The 22273-nt window shown below is 39.1% G+C and overlaps 1 protein-coding gene across 15 annotated transcripts in view; it reads left to right on the top strand.

Annotated features, from left to right (window-relative positions):
- The first annotated feature begins 996 nt into the window (after nt 1–996).
- usp9 (ubiquitin specific peptidase 9) overlaps nt 997–22273 on the top strand; it is a 29170-nt gene continuing 7893 nt past the window's right edge. For 5 of the 15 annotated variants that reach the window (XM_027164859.2, XM_027164854.2, XM_027164858.2 and 2 more), the window contains exons 1-34: nt 2067–2281; nt 5534–5775; nt 7338–7486; nt 7579–7658; nt 8402–8514; nt 8963–9181; nt 9270–9385; nt 9481–9732; nt 9821–9959; nt 10144–10296; nt 10417–10521; nt 10752–10958; nt 12192–12328; nt 12518–12553; nt 12912–13045; nt 13134–13224; nt 14767–15109; nt 16049–16144; nt 16267–16478; nt 16584–16824; nt 16938–17087; nt 17221–17341; nt 17436–17566; nt 17749–18027; nt 18759–18884; nt 19080–19217; nt 19357–19523; nt 19633–19741; nt 19832–19978; nt 20098–20244; nt 20408–20615; nt 20763–20983; nt 21472–21662; nt 22010–22183. In XM_027164859.2, the coding sequence (XP_027020660.1) occupies nt 5674–5775; nt 7338–7486; nt 7579–7658; nt 8402–8514; nt 8963–9181; nt 9270–9385; nt 9481–9732; nt 9821–9959; nt 10144–10296; nt 10417–10521; nt 10752–10958; nt 12192–12328; nt 12518–12553; nt 12912–13045; nt 13134–13224; nt 14767–15109; nt 16049–16144; nt 16267–16478; nt 16584–16824; nt 16938–17087; nt 17221–17341; nt 17436–17566; nt 17749–18027; nt 18759–18884; nt 19080–19217; nt 19357–19523; nt 19633–19741; nt 19832–19978; nt 20098–20244; nt 20408–20615; nt 20763–20983; nt 21472–21662; nt 22010–22183 (5234 nt within the window). In that variant the 5' untranslated portion in view covers nt 2067–2281; nt 5534–5673. Of the gene's footprint in view, nt 1111–2066; nt 2282–2687; nt 2706–5533; nt 5776–7337; nt 7487–7578; nt 7659–8401; nt 8515–8962; nt 9182–9269; nt 9386–9480; nt 9733–9820; nt 9960–10143; nt 10297–10416; nt 10522–10751; nt 10959–12191; nt 12329–12517; nt 12554–12911; nt 13046–13133; nt 13225–14766; nt 15110–16048; nt 16145–16266; nt 16479–16583; nt 16825–16937; nt 17088–17220; nt 17342–17435; nt 17567–17748; nt 18028–18758; nt 18885–19079; nt 19218–19356; nt 19524–19632; nt 19742–19831; nt 19979–20097; nt 20245–20407; nt 20616–20762; nt 20984–21471; nt 21663–22009; nt 22184–22273 lie in introns of those variants that run through there. The other 10 variants (XM_047815447.1, XM_047815443.1, XM_047815450.1 and 7 more) reach the window with 7 other exon arrangements.

The following is a 22273-nucleotide window of genomic DNA, read 5'->3' as shown; positions in this document are numbered from 1 at the left end:
GTAATGTATTTGTATAAAGTGTTTAACATCGAAAGAGATCAATTCACATCCACCCGATAACGTGACTGAGACTTTTATTTTATAGGAAAAAAACTGCTGTACGCCACCATTTCTCCTGAGAGAGAGGCATTTATAGTCAATTATTTCGTCAGTTCCAAACATTTTTTCCATACAGTTTATTATTAAACGTAGTTGTAGATTACAGGATTCACTGTAGCGACTCAATGCCACAAACAATACACCAGTAACGCATAAGTAATGTAAAGAACGAAAACGAAAGGGTCAATTCGAAATAAAAATATAGTGCCCTAGAAAGTGTGCAAAAGTCCTCGCTTCAAGCCGCATACAGCGCACTTTATAGGGCGGGTGGAGCTACTTAGGATTGAACCCAAATCTGACAATGAACCGTCATTATCACTGTGCTTTGGCGCTTATTCTGTTTGTACTTTGCTGAAGACAAGTTTCGAGAGATGTTTCCAGATGGACGAATGATGACTTATTCCTGAATTATTTATTTATTACTTATTTATTTATTAAGAAACTGATGACTTATTCTGCTGTTATATCATCTAGCTAAGTTTTACAGACCATAAAATATAATCTTAGATGTGCATGATTCAGAAAATGCTTTATTTATTATTTTAAATAGTTAGATATTTTCATGCACACATTTAATTTTAGATTATAGTTTTTATTGTAAAGAATTAATGTGTAATATTTTTTACATTCATAATTTTTTTCCAAACATTTTTTTTTGTACTGTAATGTTTTTTTTCCACAACTGTGCATTTACTGTTTAGTAACAAAAACAATTAAGCACAATGTGGACCAAAACCAGCCAAAACAATTAAGCACTATATGGACCAAAACCAACCAAAATAATTAAGCACAATGTTTACCAAAACAAACCAAAACATTCATTAATTCATTCATTTTCTACCGCTTATCCGAACTTCTCGGGTCACGGGGAGCCTGTGCCTCTGGGGCATCATCGGGCATCAAGGCAGGATACACCCTGGACGAGCACAAATAGGAACAAATCACGAAGTTCCACATATTTGTAACTTTCATAGTTGCCAGGAATTAGACCAATGAGCAAACATCCACGGAGTAAGTAGGATTATGAAAGGAGGGTAAAAAACACCCACAGATTTAGAATGTTTTAGTTCATTCTTGTGAATGTGAAAATCAAAATGTAAACCACTTTCATATAAGCAAAAGGTTAAGAAGCATAGCAAAGAAGACCCTTAGTGAGAAATATGGCAGTAAAATAGTGATGTGGGGTTCAGTGGCACAATGACATGTTTGCCTTGCAGGCCAGGGTTCAGTTCCCTCCTCTGCCCTGTGTGGTCTCAGCTTTTGTGCATTCTGTTTTTGGGGTTTATTCCTAATAGTACAAATATACAAATGTGATATGTGATTGTGCCTTGCAATGACCTTGTGTACGTTAAGCAGAACAGAAAATGCTACATTTTACTTGCCTCCGCCAGGGGTTCGGATTTGACTAGCTGATGAGCCAAATATATTTTATATGCCATATATTTTTAAGTTTGTTTTATTAGCATTCACTCTGCTTATTAGTTTGGATTTATTTTCGTGTAGAAAAATAGAGAAGATTAACTAGTCACCTGCCACCATCTCTACTGTCAAATAGAGATGTAATCATTTTTCTGAAGTTACCGGATTTTCTTGAACATCAAATTCATTGTGTAAAGAGTTTAAACTATTTTGAATAAATTAAGCTTGATAAATGAGGCCTATAATTATTTAATTTGTTATTATATTCCTTTAATTTATATTCTATTTTGTAATGTAACGTAATATATGTAATATATATAGTTAAAATAACATGATAAATCCGCGTTCCGAGGGCGAATTAGAAGTAGAACTATAGAGTACTTGAATAGTGCAAAGATGTACTTCTCGCTGTAATGTGAGTGTGTGTGTGTGTGAGAGAGAGTGTGTGTGTGTGTGTGAGTGTGTGAGTGTGTGAGTGTGTGTGTGTGTGTGTGTGAGAGAGAGAGAGAGAGAGAGAGAGAGAGAGAGGGAGGGGGGAGGAGGAGGAGGAGGAGGAGGAGGGGGGGCACTGATGCTGGTGACGCAGGAAAAACACCCAACACAGTAGACAAAAAAAGCGAGGAGCGGATCGCAGACAGTTTATGCAGGCTGAGCGCCGCACACATAACACACACACATACAGCTGAATGACACAATCGTGGTTTAGCAGTGCGTAATTGATCGCATCTTGGATCAGTTGGAAGAAGGTCCGATTTGATTTTTGGTAAGTGGTAACAAGGACTTCTGGCTTTCTGTGGAGCTAGTCGGGTTTAGCTCGGCGGCTAGTTAAATGGGCAAGCCTGCTAAGTGTGTAGCTAACAGGCTGCTGTAGCGCTGTGCCGAATTCCTGTCATTGTGGAGTTAAATGCTCTCAATTGTCACCACATTTATTGCTAACCTATTGCTGTTTCATTAAATTAATCACACCACAACGGTTTATCTGCCCCCGAGGGTTAGTCAGCTGTTGGCTAACTAGTTGCGTTATGGGAAATAACTTTATTAATAGTAGCACAAAGAGGGTCGCTGGCAAGCTAACGACACACAGCCTGCTACATGGCTGATCAACACAAACAAGTGGTTTTAACCGAGGCCTGCTCGTGACAAGACTTGTGTTAGGAAGCTGGTGACCCATTTCATATGTCTCCACCGTACGTTAAGTCGTTTTTGTTTTTCAATAACTTCCTAAGCCTGATCAAAAACAACCACCTCTCTGCCAGGCCTAATTTAACTCCCAGTGAGCTGCTAGCTTGTGTGTTATTTTAAAAGCCGACAGCGCTAAGTTAGCTAGCGCGCTAAACAGGCTGTGAATGCAGTTTATGTAATTTAGATGTGTGCGGTTGATGGGTGCAGCTTCCTCTTTTGCTATAAATGACACATTTAATAATAAAGGGACGCTATAATTGATGTAGGTCAATATTTAACTGTGCAAAGAAGTTAGCTAACGCTGTCTAGCTAACGGGAAGCTAAGCGCTGGCTGTTCTTCGGGATTAGCATTGTAGCTAGCGTTAATGATGAGGAAACTAGGCCTTAGCTTCAGGCCTGAGCGCTTCTTGTTTGTCATAGTTATCTGTGTGAACCTTCAGCTATTAAATGCTGATCACGGTAAACACTGGATTACTTACTGAGAGCTAAAATCTCCTCTAATGTCTTCTAGAACGGAAAATGGCGATATTTGACACTCAGGCGTCTAACTTGGTAGATGAGCCAGTCATCTTGTCTACTTAGCCTGCTAAAGTCAGATCATTTGATGCGTTTCACACGGACTATGCAAAAGCTGTTCACTATAATATTGTTAAAAACTACAATTTTCCAATATATACAACGCTGTTCGTGATAAACGGTTGTTGTGAAAGAGTCATTGGGGAATGTTGTTTTCTGCATAGCTGGATTGCTAACATGAAATGACAGCAGTTCATCCGGACACAAGTGTACAACACTGAGCCATTTATCTCATTTATTATGGAAACAACACACACAATGCGCAGTTATTTTTTATTAAAACCACAGAAAATGAGCTTGTGTTATTTGGCATCAGTATGTATAATGAGCTCAGCTGTCATGGCTAGTTAAATGGTGGTTATTCTGCTGTGTATTTTTTAATCTTTATTAAAGGTGAACGATGAAACGTAGAGCAATATGTCGGCTCTGTGGCCTGTGTTTGTGTGTTAGGTGTGAATATTTTTCAATGCTATATGGTGAGCAATACATCTGTTTTGTCATTAGGCCACTTGTTTAGCTGATCTGTAGCAGGTGTAGCAATATATCTATTGTTTTGTTATTGAAAGCTTGCACTTTCTTGAATGGTTTTCTGTACAGGAGACACTTGGGGTGGATCATTGGTACAATGTTTGGAAATGGTTATTTTTCTGCACCATATATCAGCTGATGTTTGTGGTACCATCAATCACCTGGGATGATGTTTACATTGACAGGTGATAGTCAAGGAATAAACCTATGCTATCATAGGAAAAATAATCAATACCTGGTAGTGGTGTGGTGCAGCTTAACGCTAAGCAGAAAACTGGTTTGTTTTTTTTGGTGCTTAAGTGCTTTATTTTTTCTGTTGATTAAGAAAAAACACCTTGTACCTTTTTAACCTTTGGTATAAGTTTTACAGTCGAAGGTGATGCGTTATAAGGAGCATGTTAATATAAACCTGTTTCTCTTATTTTTTAAAATTATATTTATATATATATTTGTTTTGTCAGTCAGCGCTATGTTGTAGAAATCAACAGGAATTAACACCACCTTCTGATCTATTGTATTTGAGAATTGAGTGCCCTGTGGTATCATGAGTACAAATAGATACAAATGCATTAAATCCAGAACAACCAGGACACTTTAGACTGTGTAGTATAGTAAATTATTACAGGCAAAATATAAGCAATTATTGACTTATTTTGAACTGCACAAGCTGAAATATGGGGCACTGATTTTCACTTTATGAATATTATATTATAGAGTCCTATCAGGTATAGTTTTCTTTTATTTAAATTTTAATCTAACGTGTAGAAGTGTGAACAGAAACCTGTATATACTACACATTTATTGTAATGATTGTGTGCCTTTTGAAAGTTCCTTTTAAATAGAAATCCTGTTTAAGATTTCTCACTTGGACATTTCAAATACAAGGATAATCTGTTGTCCTTTGGTACAGAGGATACTAGACTTTTGGTAGAGCCATTCATCATTTGTGTCTAGCATTTATATTAAAATGTGTCTGAATAGGGGCCTGAACATGGTCGCTTTTCTCACACGCGTATACTGTCTGATAAAGGAAAGTTTATCAAATCAGCATATTATCAGTGCAGCTAAGCTTTCACTTATTGACCGATGATACTGTTCGCTAATGTAAAATGTAATTATCGCTTGGTTTTCATTAGATTATTGAATAGGAATATTCAAATTGAAAACCAGAATTTGAGGTCATGCAAGTTGACATTTGACCGATATTGTGGTGTTCTTGTTTGAGGTGATGTCTGCATGGGGAATGTTCTCACAGGGCATTAAAGGCAGCTGTTGCAAGGCTTTTTTGTGCCATTTCACAGCCAGTCACTGTTCCGGTGCAGTGTATCGTTTGAATGTTTCATTTGGTTACAGACATCCTACAAGTCTAAATATATCCATCTATGCTAATTTGTTGTTGTTTTTTTTGTTTGTTTTTTTTTCTTTTATTTTATAGTTTTGGGAGGATTATTTCTTGCTCAGCTTTATTTCTATAGCTTTGTATTAGAAGCAAATTGTAGACTCATGGGTTTATTTATGTTGGTAAGGGTTACATTTAAGCAGAGCTGTCAGAGGGTCACAGTATTTTGTCCTCCTCAGAAGAATGAGACCTACCTAGAAGTTTGATAGCCTTCTAACAGAGAGTGCGGTGGTTAATGTCTTTATATTTGATCAAGATCTTTTTAAATTTGAGGTCATGCCACATTATACACCATCCACTCTGTGTGATTTGATTCCTTTTTGTGTTCAGGTTATGCAATGGTCTCTGCGTCAGCGCTAGCACTTTCAGCTGTGTGCCACTTCTCGATCAGTCCAGAGGAGGCAGTGATTTCATCTCGTGCGCCAGTGACATAAGCAGACAAGATTGCAAAGATCTGCCCTGTGTCGAGTATGACTGCCACGACCCGTGGCTCCCCCATGGGGGGGAATGAAAGTCAGGAGCAGGGCCAAGCTCCGGACGGTCAGTCTCAGCCCCCATTGCCCCAAAACCAGGTCAGTGCCACACTTCCTGAAATTCTTCTCCAAGTGCTTCCTTAGAGGCCCTTATACACACTAACAGCTGTTGCAGCTTGTTTGTATGATCTTTCATTTCCTAAGAAATCTTAAGACTTGGGTAACTTGAATTATTTATTTTTTTGATAATAATAAGTGTTTATAATATGTCCTAAGTTATTTACTACTATAGCATGTTAAATATATGGAAAACAAAGCAGCATTTCTGAATGTATAATAGCATCATTACTTCTTTGTAATTGAATTTAGATGCTCACGCAAGTCTAAGTGAAGAAACATTTATTGAAATGTTATTTCTAATTGAGGGGTATATCTCAACACGTTTTGTGCATTGTGAATATAATGACCTGTACAGGATAATCTTTTGGCTGGAAACATTTCCATTTGTCAGTAGCCTGATGAGAATCTGAAATGATCTGATTTTTTTTTTTAGTATTGTCACTGAAACTTTAATTTAATTAGACTTTCCAGTAGTAATTTCAGTAACAGCTGATGAGTTGAGCAGCATCGATGGATCATCATCTGATTTACGGATTTGGAAACGTTTGATTTGTGCACACATTGCCTGCTAAAGAGTCTCCAATCTATTCAGACTGCTGCTGAATATTTATTTCAGAGTTAGGATGGCAGATAATGCTGTTACTCATGTTTATTTTAAACGAAGGACAGATATGTCTCAGTTTTGTGTCTGCAGATATTGAACAAAGACAGATGTTAAATGTTTTGTAGAAATCAGCTGAATAGCATGATCGCTTTTCTTCAGGCTTTTATCTGAATTAAGATATCGCAGTGTGCTGTTTACTTGCCCAATTCAATAAACTGATAGCTGTCAAAAAATCATGATTGGGCTATCAATGCACATCAGTCTAAAGAGCTGGGATGTAGTGCAGCTGCTTGTGTTTATACCTAGTGCATGCTAAAGCAGACCAAAGGACTCAGCGCTCACAGTGAAAAACCATTTGGTGTGAGATGTGTAAGAGCTCAGATGCAAACTGCATATGTAGGTCATCCAAAGCAGAAGGAACCTTTTCCAACACTCCCCCACATTTCCCAAGTTCTGTAGCTTCCACTTAACTTGGTTTACAGTGAGAGTGAGATTACTGTGTCACCGAGGAGACCCCGTCATCTCCTGCTCCCTGGAGCTCGCTCTGTTATGGCCTTTCTATTTTTGAACACATTTGGATAAGGCGAAGAACATAATGGCGTGACAAGTATTCTACAGTAATGCCAATAATAGACTTTTTAACAATTGAGGTTTTTTTTATATTTAAAGTGATCTTATGTGTTAAAACATAAAAATACCAAGAATCATTTGCAAGAGAATATTTGTGATTTCTGAATACATTCTCTATGCAATGCAGAGATTTTCTGTTTTTGGAGTTGTTTAGGCGGTGACATGGATTTTAACTGAACATTACTTTAACTGAATAAATTGCATTTGGTATGTATAGCTGGTTTGTCTTGAAGAAATGTCTGATGCCAGGTCTTACTCCTGAGTATGTGCTTTTTAATTGACAAAATTGAATTTATATGATGTCCAGACATCCACTCCCACATCGTCCAACGAGACCTCTCCAGTGAGTCCTCCAGATGAGCAGGTCCAGGGAGACTGTACCGGCCAGCTGGAGGAGGAGGAGGAGCCGGCTTTCCCTCACGCAGACCTGGCCAAACTGGATGACATGATAAACAGGTCTGTACAGTGCATGCACCCTGCTCAGAGTGATGATTATTGCTCCGTTCACGATCACAATGTACTATAAAGTTTTGTTTTTGTACCTGCAGACCCCGCTGGGTTGTTCCGGTTTTGCCAAAGGGTGAATTAGAAGTTCTTCTTGAAGCTGCTATTGATCTTTGTAAAAAAGGTAAAACAATCTGTGCTTATATGTTCATTAAACATGTTATCTTGCACCATACTGTACATAATAAAACAGATAATTTATAACAGTCTTTAGGTAATTGAATCAGCATATCTCCTGATAAATGTACATGTAAAGAATAAATCATGATGCAGCATATGGTTATAGGGAAATAAGCTCCTGCTGTGTTTACCACAATGATGTGGATTATTTTCCTGGAACAGCACAGTCCAAAGTATGTTGCTGTGCTTTTCCAACAGCGAGGTGCCAAAGATTATTAGTATATGAAGTCATCTGTGAGACTGTTAACAATTGTGTTGTATATCTAGTATAGTTTCATAAACCATATCATTTCCCATAATATGGGAAACCTGTAGCATGACATGTAACTAAGAAACCAGGAAGCATAAAATTCTCTTGTTTTTTATAATTGTATAGATTGTATTGACAGGCAAAAAAACAGAAAGAGAAACTATGCTCTTGCAGACTTTTTTGTACCTACTGTGAGCTCATTTTCTTGTTCTTGTTCATACTCTACACCTATTGGTATTTTCAGTTCACTCATGTGTGTCCCTGTGTGTTCTAGTTCATCTCAAGAATCTCCCATGTTTGCGACTTGTTAAGCTTGTTTATATGCACTGTGTGTCTGCTTTAATAATCGTTTAGCTCTCAGGCACATGCCTTACAGAATCTGAAAATATAAATGCTACATTGGGGTTTTTTTCTCTCTCTTTAATTTCTTTCCCAAGGACTCGATGTCAAGTGCGAAGCCTGCCAGAGATTTTTTCGCGATGGTTTGACAATATCTTTCACCAAAATACTGACTGATGAGGCTGTCAGTGGATGGAAATTTGAAATCCATGTGAGTTGTGTGACTCGAATTTACATACCATCGTTACTTCTACAACACTATATAGGCTACCTGTTACCTCTATCTAAAAGTTTGTGTTCCTTTAAACCAAAACAAAGCATCAGAAATGCTTTAAAAAACCATAGATTTCTCTTGAATCATGTTTTTATAAGCCAACAGAGCTGATCAATGCTATTTTCAGCACTATAGTCCCCCCCTAGTTTCATTAAATCACCAAAACAGCGATCAAAGGCCTCCTTTCACTAAAGTCGGGTAAGATGCCAGCAGTAGGAGACCGCTCTGACTCATACCCCTCTTAAGAGGCAGTGGCTTCTTTTAGCTCTGCACAATTGTCTAAAATAAGATAGAGATTTGTCACTAAATGGTCAATACATCTATCAAAGTGTAGCTCGGCCTTTCTGGTTTCTGACCAGTCATCAGCCATGTTTTTTCTTCACAGAGGTGCATAATCAACAACACCCATCGTCTGATGGAACTGTGTGTGACCAAGCTCTCTCAGGATTGGTTTCCCCTTCTAGAGCTCTTGGCCATGGCCACCAACCCCCACTGCAAGTTTCACATTTACAATGGTACCCGGCCCTCAGAGACGGTGCCTGCTGGGGTGCAGCTGGCCGAAGATGAGCTCTTCGCTCGTCCGCCTGACCCTCGCTCTCCCAAGGTAAGGTGTCGTCTTGTTTTTCTAATAGTGCTTTGTTTTATTTTTACCAGACTGAATTCACTTCCGCACACTTCGTGCTTTCCTGCAGGGCTGGCTGGTGGATTTAATAAACAAGTTTGGCACATTAAACGGGTTTCAAATTCTGCACGATCGATTCATGAGCGGTCAAGCTCTGAACGTTCAGATCATCGCCGCACTCATAAAGTAAGAAACACCAAGGATTGTGACCTGTTCATGTATATGTGATCTGTATTTCTTTATGGTTTTAACATTGATTTGTTTTTGTGGCTTCTTTGCAGGCCTTTTGGGCAGTGCTACGAGTTTCTCACTTTGCACACGGTGAAGAAGTACTTCCTTCCCGTTATAGAAATGGTTCCCCAGTTCCTTGAAAACCTCACTGATGAGGAGCTGAAAAAGGAAGCCAAAAATGAAGCCAAAAATGATGCTCTGTCTATGATAATCAAGTCTTTGAAGAACCTGGCTTCACGAGTTCCAGGGCAAGAGGAAACCGTGAAGAACATGGAGATCTTTAGGTTAAAAATGATTCTTAGGTGAGGGCTTTAATTTAGTACACAAATTTCTTTATTTATTTATTATATTTCTTTTTCAGAAATAATTGACTAATCACTTTTATCGCAGGTTATTGCAAATTTCCTCTTTTAATGGCAAAATGAACGCACTAAATGAAGTAAATAAGGTGATTTCAAGTGTCTCGTACTACACACACCGTCATGGCAACCCAGAAGAGGCAGAGTGGCTCACTGCCGAGCGCATGGCGGTACGTTATGCTTGTTGTTTTGTTAGCCAGCTTGTAATGCTTACCAGGTTGCTAAATAACTACATTTTGTTTGTGCTGTTTAGTCTGGGTTGGTGTGGGTATGGTTTGCTTTTTTTTTTTTTTTGACAAATGTACTAGGTCTATTTATATAGGAACTATAAGATGTAAGCTTTTGTGTTGTCAGGAGTGGATTCAGCAAAACAACATTTTATCCATTGTGCTGAGGGATAGCCTTCATCAGCCCCAGTATGTGGAGAAGCTAGAGAAGATCCTGCGCTTTGTCATTAAGGAGAAAGCTCTTACACTTCAAGACCTGGATAACATTTGGGCTGCACAGGTATTTAAGAAGCAATGGTGTATTTGTTTATTTAAGTTGTTAATTGTTCTTTTGCATCCTATTTATTTGCTGTTGATTTGAAGGAAATATCGCAACAATTTTTGTATCGTCATCTAATAGGCTGGAAAGCATGAGGCTATTGTCAAGAATGTCCATGATCTTCTCGCAAAATTGGCATGGGATTTCTCACCTGAACAACTAGATCATCTTTTTGACTGTTTTAAGGTTAGTTTTTGGTCTGATGATGCAGTCTGAAAAGTACACTGAGAAGATACTCAGGGTAATACATTCTCATGTGGTAAAATAAGTCAGAAAATCTGAATAGATAACCTATAGAAAGATAGATAGGTTTTCTTCTAGATTATGTATAAATGTGACATAAAGCAAACACAATTATAAATTAAGACCACACATTGTTTTGTACGTGATTCCCATACCTTCTGAATGGTTTACAGGAAAGCTGGACAAATGCTAGTAAAAAGCAACGAGAGAAGCTACTGGAACTAATTCGTAGGCTGGCAGAAGATGATAAAGATGGTGTGATGGCACACAAAGTGCTCAATCTGCTGTGGAACCTGGCCCATAGTGATGATGTTCCTGTGGATATCATGGATCAAGCTCTCAGTGCTCATATCAAGATCTTGGACTACAGCTGTTCTCAGGTACCATCATGTGCAGAACCTGAAAATACATGGATGGGATAATAGACTTTGGATTGTGTGTGTGTGTGTGTGTGTGTGTGTGTGTGTGTGTGTGTGTGTGTGGGGGGGGGGGGGGCCTTGAATATCTTGGTTTTTAACTCTGGTTTCAACTTAACCAACCATTAGGCTGGTATGAAAAGTCATGTATGTTTACCTCCTCCAAACAGCGATGGCAAAGTGCTACTTTGTTTATGGTTGTTGCTTTGAGATGTTATGTGGATTTGTCAACAATTGCTGAGGTTGTTTCAGTGTGTTAGATTTGAATTGGTCAGTAATTTACTTTCAGCCTAACAGGAAAGTGGGTTCGGTTTGCACAAAACAATTATTATGATGTGTCTCAGCCTAATTCAATTCCAGATCAGTGTCAGTGGTGCAGCATTCACACCCAGGCATAAAAACATTACATAAAACAAAGCACTATTCCCCATTGTTTGCTATGATCGTAGTCAATGTACTATATGACCTCATCCCTGACTGTCAGACTGACGACACAACGTGTACAGACTTAAACCTGTGTGATTTTTTTTTTTTTTTTTTTTTCTGTTCGACCTTGATCCCCATGTCATACTGTAGGATCTCGGTTGTCATCATGTCAGACTGTACGGCAGTCAAGATGCGTTAAAAATGGATTCGTACAAGAAGACTTGTCTGGGGTTTTACGTCATCAATCTCTGACTCGTTCAGACTGCATTCTCTCACTAAAATGGCAGCTAGCAGCAAACGAAAACATTCTGAAGCGTTTTTAATGTTTACTCCTGCTGTACTGTCCACCTGACGTCTCACTGCACGTAAGTGTCTTTTAACGCCTGACGCTCCCAATACTTCGGAGGGGAAAAAAGGACAGCGACGGCGATGTCGGTGACCATGTGTAACCAGGCATCAAAGGCTACGGATTTTACTTTTGGATTCTAGAAATCTTTTAGGATTTTCAATTTGTCACAGACGACCCGATCGTGGCCAACATTGCACAGTGTGAACCCGGCTTTATTCCTAAAACTGGTCAGGACTTTTAGCCCATGACGACTTCCGGTTGCCCGATTTTTCTTTAATGAGTAAATCTTTGTTGGTATAAACCAAATTTGTTTGGTATTTATAATTGATCTTTCATTTTCATTGTCACTCACTTTCATTGTCATCATTTTCACTTCTCAGTTGTTGACATCTCAATTTAGTTGGATTTTTTTTTTTTTCTAGGACCGGGATACCCAGAAGATCCAGTGGATCGATCGCTTCATTGAAGAGTTGCGATCAAATGATAAATGGGTCATCCCTGCACTGAAGCAAATTCGAGAGATCTGCAGTCTGTTTGGAGAGGCTCCTCAGAATCTCAGGTGAAAATGCAGGCCTGTGTCACTAGCAATCCTTATGGCTTTATTATCCCTGTGGTTTAGAGGACACCAAGGGCCTTTTTCAAAATTCTTTAGTAAAAGTATAGACATGAAATGGTCATATTAACACATTACTCAGTTACTATAATAAAATTGTAGCAAACGTATCGTGCACGTGCTGTTGTTTTGCAGAAGGAAAATGCCTATTAACTTAACAAGCTTAGCAAGGTAAGTATAAAATTAATTTAGGATATATACTTTATATATATACTTATATATAATAATTGGTTTTAAACTTTTGCTATAAGTCTGAGGGCCTGTTTTTAAGAGTCAGAATGAATAAGTCCGTTTCAAAGCCATTTTCTTTTAACTTAAAACGTATTTAATTTGTCACTAATAACTGGCCCTAAAAAGTCATCTTAATTAGATTAGGCTGAGAGATAAGGGGAGAGGAACAATTATCATATTCAATTGTTTAAATTCTCATAAAATTCTTTATTTAAACTTGCCTCTGAAAATCTTTAAACACAACAATAGAACAGTTGATTGTGTGTATCTTCTAAGACCTCACATGTTTTTCTTATAGTCAAACGCAGAGGAGCCCACATGTTTTCTATCGCCATGACCTTATTAACCAACTTCAACACAATCATGCACTGGTCACTCTAGTAGCTGAGAATCTGTCTGCATACATGGAAAATATGAGGCAGTTCTCCAAAGGTAAGTTGCTTAAGTTGCTGAAAGTTTCCGAAGATCCATAGTGCTCATGTTTGCTGGAAAGGTGTAATTGTGAGTTTTGTGTTTTCAGTAGAGCACACGGACTTTGACCCTCAGACCGTCAGACCTGGAAGTCGATACAGTCATGTGCAGGAGGTGCAGGAGCGCCTAAACTTTTTAAGGTATGGGACTAATGAAGTTTAAGAAATTATATATTAAAAAAACTTTAGTACATGCCTACTGTTGTCAGTAGAGAGAGAAAATGGAGACTCGTGTGCATATTGAACTTTGACATGCATACAAGGGCATGTCTGTGTATTAGGATCAGCCAGTAGCTTAAAACCTCTTCAGAAGAATAAACGAAATGAGTGCACAATAAAATTTCCAATGTTGCCAGTGAATAAATGAATGAAGACCTGTAATGAAATGGGTAGCAAAACTCCAGTTATTTCATTGATAAATATATTGATAATCTGGAAAGGCAGTGCTGTATGAATTGAAGAAAAACATTACCTGTTTTTGTACAAGAGACAAAACATTATCTGTTTTTGTAGATGTCAGAGACTATGCGTGCACTCAAACTGCATGCTTGTGATCATCTAACCATCATCTGACATTATGCTGATAAACAGCTGAACATGATTTTTACTACAAGGCAGCAGTGGGAATCTTATGTGTATAAATGAGAAACCAAAAAGAAAATAAAGTAAAAATATATATATATACTAGAGGCAGTTGAAGGATTTGCTTTTTTCCTAAGGTCCTGTCTGGTTTTAGAATGTTTAAATGAATTTTCAGTTTCGATTTTATGGTTTGTTTCCATGTACGCTATATGGCCAAAGGTTTGTGGATTTAGATTTTTCTTCACTGGATTTAAGAAGCCTGTTCGTGCATAACAATGGAGAGCTCCATGAAGACATGGTTTCTCAAGGCTGGTGTAGAAGAGCTTGATTGACCTACACAGAAATTTGACCCCAGCCCCACTGAACCCCTTTTGGAAGAACGCTGGGTCCTCAATCTGACTAATGTTCTTGTGGATGAATGAACACAAAAAATCTTCCCAGAAGAGTGGAGCTTATTCTAACAGCAAAAAGGGAATACATCTGGAAGAAGACATTTGGCCGATTTAAACAATAAACGAATAAACAATTTGGTTTATTTGGATTTACTGGATTTGGCACAGAGAACCCAAAATAAGACACTATAGTAATGATTGGCCTTAAAAGTCTCTCAAACACATTTTACAGCTATCAATGTCTAGCGAATGTTGCCGCGTAATCCATCCATCTTCAGTCCGCATTAGCCATGTCACAAGGCATTCGTTTATTCATTGAGAGTTGACCTAAATTTTCTAAATATTATTTGAATTAATAATATAAACATGACCTCGTTATGCATTTAAATAAGGTTTGACGATTGAATATGAGCTAAGCTAAATGTGCTAAGGCATATTCTTCCTGTTGCTGTTAAAAAGCTTTTAAAGATTACAGCATGTTTAGCTACAAGAGAAACTCCTGAGTGAGAACCGTTATTACACAGCTGAGTGAGATAAGCATGTATGACTAGGAAATCAAGGGAAATCCCAGGAATTTGATCATTTCCATGTTCTACCAACAAGCAAGAACTCTGAGAGCATCTTCCTATGATTGACCTTCTCATGATTATTTTGAGGGATTTTGCTCATGTATTGACCAATAAAAAGTTTTTATCTTTTTTCCTCCTAGGTTCTTGTTGAAGGATGGGCAGCTGTGGCTCTGTGCCCCTCAGGCCAAACAGATCTGGAAGTGCCTAGCAGAGAATGCAGTGTTCTTGTGTGATCGTGAAGCCTGTTTCAAATGGTACTCCAAACTGATGGGGGACGAGCCGGACCTTGATCCCGACATCAACAAGGACTTTTTTGAGAACAATGTTCTCCAGCTCGATCCTTCTCTTCTGACCGAAAATGGCATGAAATGTTTTGAGCGCTTCTTTAAAGCAGTGAACTGCAGAGAGGGCAAGCTGGTGGCCAAGCGTAGAGTCTACATGATGGATGACCTGGAGCTGATTGGACTGGATTACCTATGGAGGGTATGTGTTTTAACAAAAAAACAGTTAATGAGGTGTTTTTTAGTCTACAGTCAGAGTGGCTTTCTCAGTTCTCTGTCCAGAATAAAATACTGAGATAAATTGAATCTCGTAATGTATGTTTGTCATCGTATGGACTCCACACACATACATAAAATACATATATCTCTTACTTCTTTTTATAGAGCTAAAATCCTAATTTCCAATGGCAAAACATATATAACCCTGAGCATCAGCCACTGAAAATAATCGCTCTAAAGATGTTACCCTGGCAACTGAATTTCTATATTCTTAATGTAAAACATGGATTTTGGGGTGGCTGTGACCTAGTTGTCTGCATAATGGAGGAACAAACATGGGGCTTATAGGAAGTGCTTTTGTTTCTGGATTTAAGCAGAGCTGTGTGTGTGTGAGAGAGCTAAATTGTCACATTTCTCATATACACACACATAAACAAGGATACTTGCCTGACTGTATCTGGGCCAATACATTTTAATTGCAAGGTTTAAGGTTCATTAAATTTCATTTTCTAATCTTTGGACATCTATCAGGCCATTTGGTTCTTTGAGAAGAAATGAGATTCCAAAATTATCATGAAGATTTCTGATGACCTGCAGTTAGCTGTCTGATTTTGTTGGCAAAGAATTGTAATTTTTTTTAATTAAGGTGCAGCAGACAGTTATTGACTTTCAGTCTTTAGGCTGATTGGCCTTGAAATGTAAATCATTATCAAGTCTGAAATACAAAAGTGTTTTATGCCATGATGCATGCAATATAAACGGACAGCAGACCGACCTCAACAGCACATCTCTAAAAGCCCTTTGCCATTACACGTGACCATTTCCCAAAATTGTTAAAATTACTGTATCGTTTAGTATGTATATTTTTAAATTTCACAGAACAGCATGGGAAAGCTCATTAATCTGTCTTTTTCCTCCTTAGGTTGTGATCCAAGGAAGTGATGACATTGCAAACCGAGCAATTGATTTGCTTAAAGAGATTTATACAAACCTTGGACCAAAATTACAAGCTACTCAGGTGACAATACAGTGACACTGTTTATATAACGGCATGTCTGGACATACGTTTCAATGGAATTTTTTAACTACAACCAAAAGCTTACAGTTTTAATATTGATATTATGATGGTTTGGTTTGCAGGTGGAGATCCATGAAGATTTTATTCAGTCTTGCTTTGACCGACTCAAAGCCTCCTATGACACGCTGTGTGTGCTGGATGGAGATAAGGATAGTATTAACTGTGCCAGGCAGGAGGCCATCCGCATGGTGCGCGTTCTTACTGTGCTTAGGGAGTACATCACTGAATGTGACAGTGACTACCACGAGGAGAGGACCATTTTGCCAATGTCCAGGTCTCTCTCACGTACCATTTATTGAAGGAGTTTGCTTACAGTATTGAAATGGGTATCTTAATGTATTGTAACCTTTCTTTCATGGATGTTTTTTTTTTTTTGCAGAGCATTTCGTGGGAAACACATCACCCTTATCGTGCGATTTCCAAACCAAGGTCGGCAGGTGGATGATCTGGACATCTGGTCCCACACCAATGACACCATTGGTTCCGTGAGACGCTGCATTCTCAATCGAATAAAGGCTAACAGCGCACACACCAAGATCGAGCTTTTCATTGGCGGGGACATCATTGATCCTGCTGATGACAGGAAATTGATTGGACAACTCAACCTAAAAGACAAAACAGTAAACTTGTTTTTGGTTTTTGTTGATATATTGAACTCTGACTGCATTATTACATTCATGCCAAACAGCACTGAGCTAAAGTTGACTCTCACGGTGTATTTCATCTTTCTCAGCTTATCACAGCCAAGCTCACGCAGGTCAGTGCCAATATGCCTTCAAGCCCAGACAGCTCCTCTGACTCTTCCACCGGCTCCCCTGGGAACCATGGCAACCACTATAGTGATGGACCAAACCCAGAAGTTGAGAGCTGCCTTCCTGGAGTGGTGAGGACCCTGACTTTCTCTTAGTCAATCTGTATGGTTTTCGATCTATAATGATTTCACATGTATTCTGGAGCAGACAATTAGTTTGAAGTGTTATAGTACTGTCATTAATAACCATGTGCACGGTTTTTAGATAATGTCCCTGCACTTGCGCTACATCTCTTTCTTGTGGCAAGTTGCTGACCTGGGCTGTAATCTCAACATGCCTCTTCTGCGTGATGGAGCTCGGGTTCTTATGAAGCTCATGCCACCAGGTGCTGCAACTGGTCTCTTGTGACTATTCTTTTGATCACTGTCTACAATTATCAGCTTACCTTACTGATGCCCCATTCATGTTTGTTTAACTAGATAACACTACAGTGGAAAACCTGCGAGCTATCTGCCTGGATCATGCCAAACTTGGAGAAAGCAGCCTTAGCCCCACCCTTGACTCCCGCTTTTTTGGACCATCACCTTCACAAGTCCTTTACTTGATAGAGGTTTGTCTGCTATGCCTTTTATCTCAGAAGTGCACACTTCACTACTTCTTTTATTTATTCTCGCAGTCTATGTTGGGCAAATTACAAAGCTAAAATGTGCTAAATATTTCATGCTACAGTGCTTCATGATAGTTTCACAATGCCCATGTCTGAAATCATGCATTAATTCTCTTTGCTTTCAGGTGGTTTATGCCTTACTGATGCCAGCTAGTGGCACACTGGGAGAGGATGCAAGTGATTTCCAGTACAATTTCTTGAGGAGTGGCGGCCTACCTTTGGTATTGAGCATGCTGACCCGAAATAATTTCCTTCCAAATGCTGACATGGAGACGCGCCGAGGAGCCTATCTCAATGCACTAAAAATAGCTAAGCTCCTGCTTACAGCTGTAGGCTTTGGTCATGTGAAGGCCGTGGCTGAAGCTTGCCAGCCTGTGGCAGAGGGGAACATCCCAGTGTCACCTGTAAGTTTCTCCCTTGTAGCTTCACAGTTTTTTGAGAATAGGTGTCTGATGCATTGATTAAAGAAAATTACATCAGATGATGGCTACATCGTATTTGATAATCACTTCTGAATTTTAAATTGAAAGTAAAGAATAGAAAAAAAAGAACATTACTTTTAGGTGTTTTCGGTCCAGTGCACTTGTCTGCAAATGTGACCTTTTCAGTACAATTTTCCCAATAGTGCCCCTCCTGAACACTTTCCATCACATGTAGACCATACTCTCTCTCTCTCTCTCTCTCTCTCTCTCTCTCTCTCTCTCGCGCTGTGTAGGGCTAAGCAAATGTCAAGAGTATATGGTGTCTTGAGAGTTTGGAGACTTCAATTACAGGCCCATGCTTGCCCTTCATAACCATTCACTACTTACCGTCTTAAAAAGTGCAAGTCATCACCGAGTCTTAGTAAATTTACCCTGAAATAGGATGCTCTTCTTGTAAAGAACAATTTTAGGAATTTCAGTTACCAGAAAATCCATTTTTAAATGATGGGGATATCATGGGATGATGGGGAGATTAAATCTGTGTAAATCTGAGCCCAGATTGTACATTTATTTATGTATGTATGTATGTATTTATTTATTTATTAGATTTTTTTTTCTTCTTGGCCACCAAGTGGCTTTTATTTTGTTTCTGTTTTGTCTTTCAATAATTGTCTTTCTTACCAAGTGGCCTCTGTCTGTCTGTCTGTCTACAGATAAACCAGGCCACTCATGACCAGGCACTGGTGCTTCAGAGCGCCCTGCAAAACATCCCAAATCCCTCGGCTGAGTGCATGCTGCGCAACGTGGCCATCCGTCTGGCTCAGCAGATCTCTGATGAGGTAAACTTCAAATGGTTCAAAGGACCTCTAAATAGTAAACACTTGCTTATTTTTTAAGCTCTCACAGCCTGGAGGATCTGTTTTTAGACTGAGCTGATGAGAAGAATAATGCAATGTCCGTCTTGATTTCATGAGGCGTGCTTCATTTCAAAGAAAGGTAAAATAAATGTAGAGTTTTAATTTTTTCTCACACAGAATTTTTTCCAGGCCTCTAAGTATATCCCAGACATCGGTGTGATCAGAGCAGTTCAGAAGATTGTCTGGGCCTCTGGTTGTGGTTCTATTCAACTAGTTTTCAGTTCCATTGAGGAGATCAGCAACATCTACGAAAAGGTGGCATAGCAGTGTTGGAATTTATCATTAAGTGTAATTTTAAATCTAAAATTTAAGTGGTGTATTATTGCTGGACTACGACGCATTTTTTTTTTTTTTTTAAATTATTCAATATTTATTTATTTCTGTTTTTTTGTAGACTAATGCAGGGAATGAGCCAGATGCTGAGGATGAGCAGGTGTGCTGTGAGGCCTTAGAGGTCATGACCCTTTGCTTTGCTCTTATCCCGACTGCGCTAGATGCACTTAGTAAAGAGAAAGCCTGGCAGACTTTCATCATTGATTTACTGTTGCACTGTCAGAGCAAGTGAGTATCACATATTCACTCAGAAACTATACTGACCTTGGCAACCCTCATCTTTGCTCTGCATGCTGACCTGTATCATGAGTCCATTTCTTTTCTTGTATGTCCCCAGGTCTGTTCGCCAAATGGCCCAAGAACAGTTCTTCCTCATGGCCACTCGTTGTTGCATGGGTCACAGGCCTCTTCTGTTCTTTATTACCCTCCTCTTCACAGTTTTAGGTGTAAGTATTGGGGAAAGCTGAACAACTGGAGGAACATGAGATGCAGTTTAAAATGCAGAATTTTACTGATGTATGTTGTATGTTTTTTAGAGCACTGCAAAAGAACGAGCCAAGCACGCTGGTGATTACTTTACACTCTTGAGGCACTTGCTCAACTACGCATATAATAGCAATATCAACCTTCCTAATGCTGAAGTTCTTCTTAACAATGAGATTGATTGGTTGAAGAGAATCAAGGTATAGTTCATTTTTCCAACAGATTTTTACTGAACTTGTTGGGTTCTTATTCCAGGAATTTTGTGTTCTCAAGCCTTTCAATTCTACTTTTTTTTTTCGTAATTTTTCCCCTTTTAAAGGATGAGGTTAAGAGAACTGGAGAGACTGGGGTGGAAGAAACCATATTAGAAGGTCACATTGGTGTCACAAAGGAGCTACTGGCTTTCCAGACAGCAGAAAAGAAGTACTATATAGGTTGCGAAAAGGGAGGCGCTAACCTCATCAAGGTAAACTGTCAGTTTTTCAGCTACTTTTTTTGGGATATATTTCAGAGGCAAATGGTTTTATATTTGGCTGGAGCTGCACAGGACAAAGATGTCAGTTCTGGATGTACAGATTTTCTTTTGTGCCCCTCTTTTAATGCTGCAACATTCCCTCCCCTTTACCCAGGAGCTGATAGATGACTTCATCTTCCCAGCCTCTAATGTGTATCTGCAGTACATGAAGAGTGGCGAGTTCCCCCCTGAGCAGGCCATACCTGTGTGTAGCACCCCTGCCACAATCACCGCTGGCTTTGAACTCCTGGTAGCACTTGCTGTTGGATGTGTGCGCAACCTCAGACAGATTGTCGACACCCTAACTGACATGTACTACTCGGGTATGAACCATTTCCTATACTGGCTTAACTGTTGAAAAGCGCTTGTAGATTCACTCTTTCAGCATGAACTGACATGAGCTGAAATAGTGTGCAATGTATGAGTTTATATTTGTGGTTCATGTTGTATTTCTGGAAATGCCCTTGTAGGTTGTGAGGCACTTACAGAATGGGAGTACTTACCACCAGTGGGCCCGAGGCCCACAAAAGGCTTTGTTGGGCTGAAGAACGCAGGTGCCACTTGCTATATGAACTCAGTAATCCAACAGCTTTACATGATCCCACCCATCAGAAATGGCATCTTGGCCATAGAGGGCACAGGCAGTGATGTGGACGATGACATGTCTGGAGATGAGAAACAAGATAATGAGGTACCAATGACATTTTCTGGGATTAGTACACTGCCCCAATGTGCATGCCTGGTCATCTTAAATCATATTGGGTTTTTCTTTTAAAGCGTGAAATGAATACTGGGATTTTGGGGAGCTGTTTGCTCTGGAGCACTTTATTTTCTATGCTTCCTTGTAAATTATTATAACGCCAGTGAAACATTGCCCAATAATAATGATGATCATCCTTTCTCAGTATCATGTGATTGACTTAGTCGGCCATCTCTGCGTGTCTTTGCCATGTTGGCATGCCTAGAGCTGAGGGTAAATTTCGTACATTTGTCTGGTGTAATATCGAAAAAAGCTAGGCATGAATTTTTATTTAAATGATTTATATTATTTCAAATCTCTCTTAAACCCTAGTTGTGACTCATAAAGTGGTTTGTTTGGTGAGAGGTTCTATTAAATGTTTGCCTGCAGTGACCCAGGTTGTTTCTCGGCTGTGTCAGTAACTGGTCATGTTTTTGCAGAGCAACGTGGATCCACGTGATGAGGTTTTCAGTTATCACCACCAGTTTGATGACAAGCCATCACTCAGTAAGTCAGAGGACAGAAAAGAGTACAACATTGGAGTTCTGCGTCACCTGCAGGTGATCTTTGGACATCTTGCTTCTTCCAGACTGCAGTACTATGTTCCCAGGGGCTTTTGGAAACAGTTCAGGTAAATGTTCTTATTTTTCATTTTGTGTGTAAAACTGTTAATCACATACTAATGGACAGTCCGGCTTTTAACAATTCTAGACGACACTTTTAGGCAGAAAATTCATATTTAGAATGCTTCCACAATGTATCTCAAAATCCTAGAATTCTTATTGAATATTAAAGTGAAAGACCGTATACCTCTGTCATTGACAATGCATAAAAGTTGTAAGAATTCATTGCTGTAGTACTGTAATAAGGTTGGGAAAACAGGGCAGTCTTTGGATTTGATCTTGTTAAAGCATTAAAAAAAAACAAAAAAAAAAGTTTTCTATCATGTTGATGACACCTCTCAACTTCTCCATGCAGGTTGTGGGGTGAGCCAGTGAATCTGAGAGAACAACATGATGCCCTGGAGTTCTTCAACTCGCTTGTCGATAGTTTAGATGAAGCTTTAAAAGCATTGGGCCACCCTGCCATGCTGAGTAAAGTCCTCGGTGGTTCCTTTGCTGATCAGAAGATCTGTCAGGGTTGCCCTCATAGGTGTGTCTCACTCGCATAAAACACATGGTTGGTTGTTGATTACTTGTTTATTCAGTTGCTTATGATCGTTGTTACATGCATTTTCTTCTA

The sequence above is a fragment of the Tachysurus fulvidraco genome, chromosome 6 (assembly GCF_022655615.1).
Source record: "Tachysurus fulvidraco isolate hzauxx_2018 chromosome 6, HZAU_PFXX_2.0, whole genome shotgun sequence".
In the NCBI taxonomy this organism is placed as follows: Eukaryota; Metazoa; Chordata; class Actinopteri; order Siluriformes; family Bagridae; genus Tachysurus; species Tachysurus fulvidraco.
The sequence above is the reverse complement of the archived record's forward strand: the minus strand, read 5'-3'. Positions and strand labels throughout refer to the sequence as shown.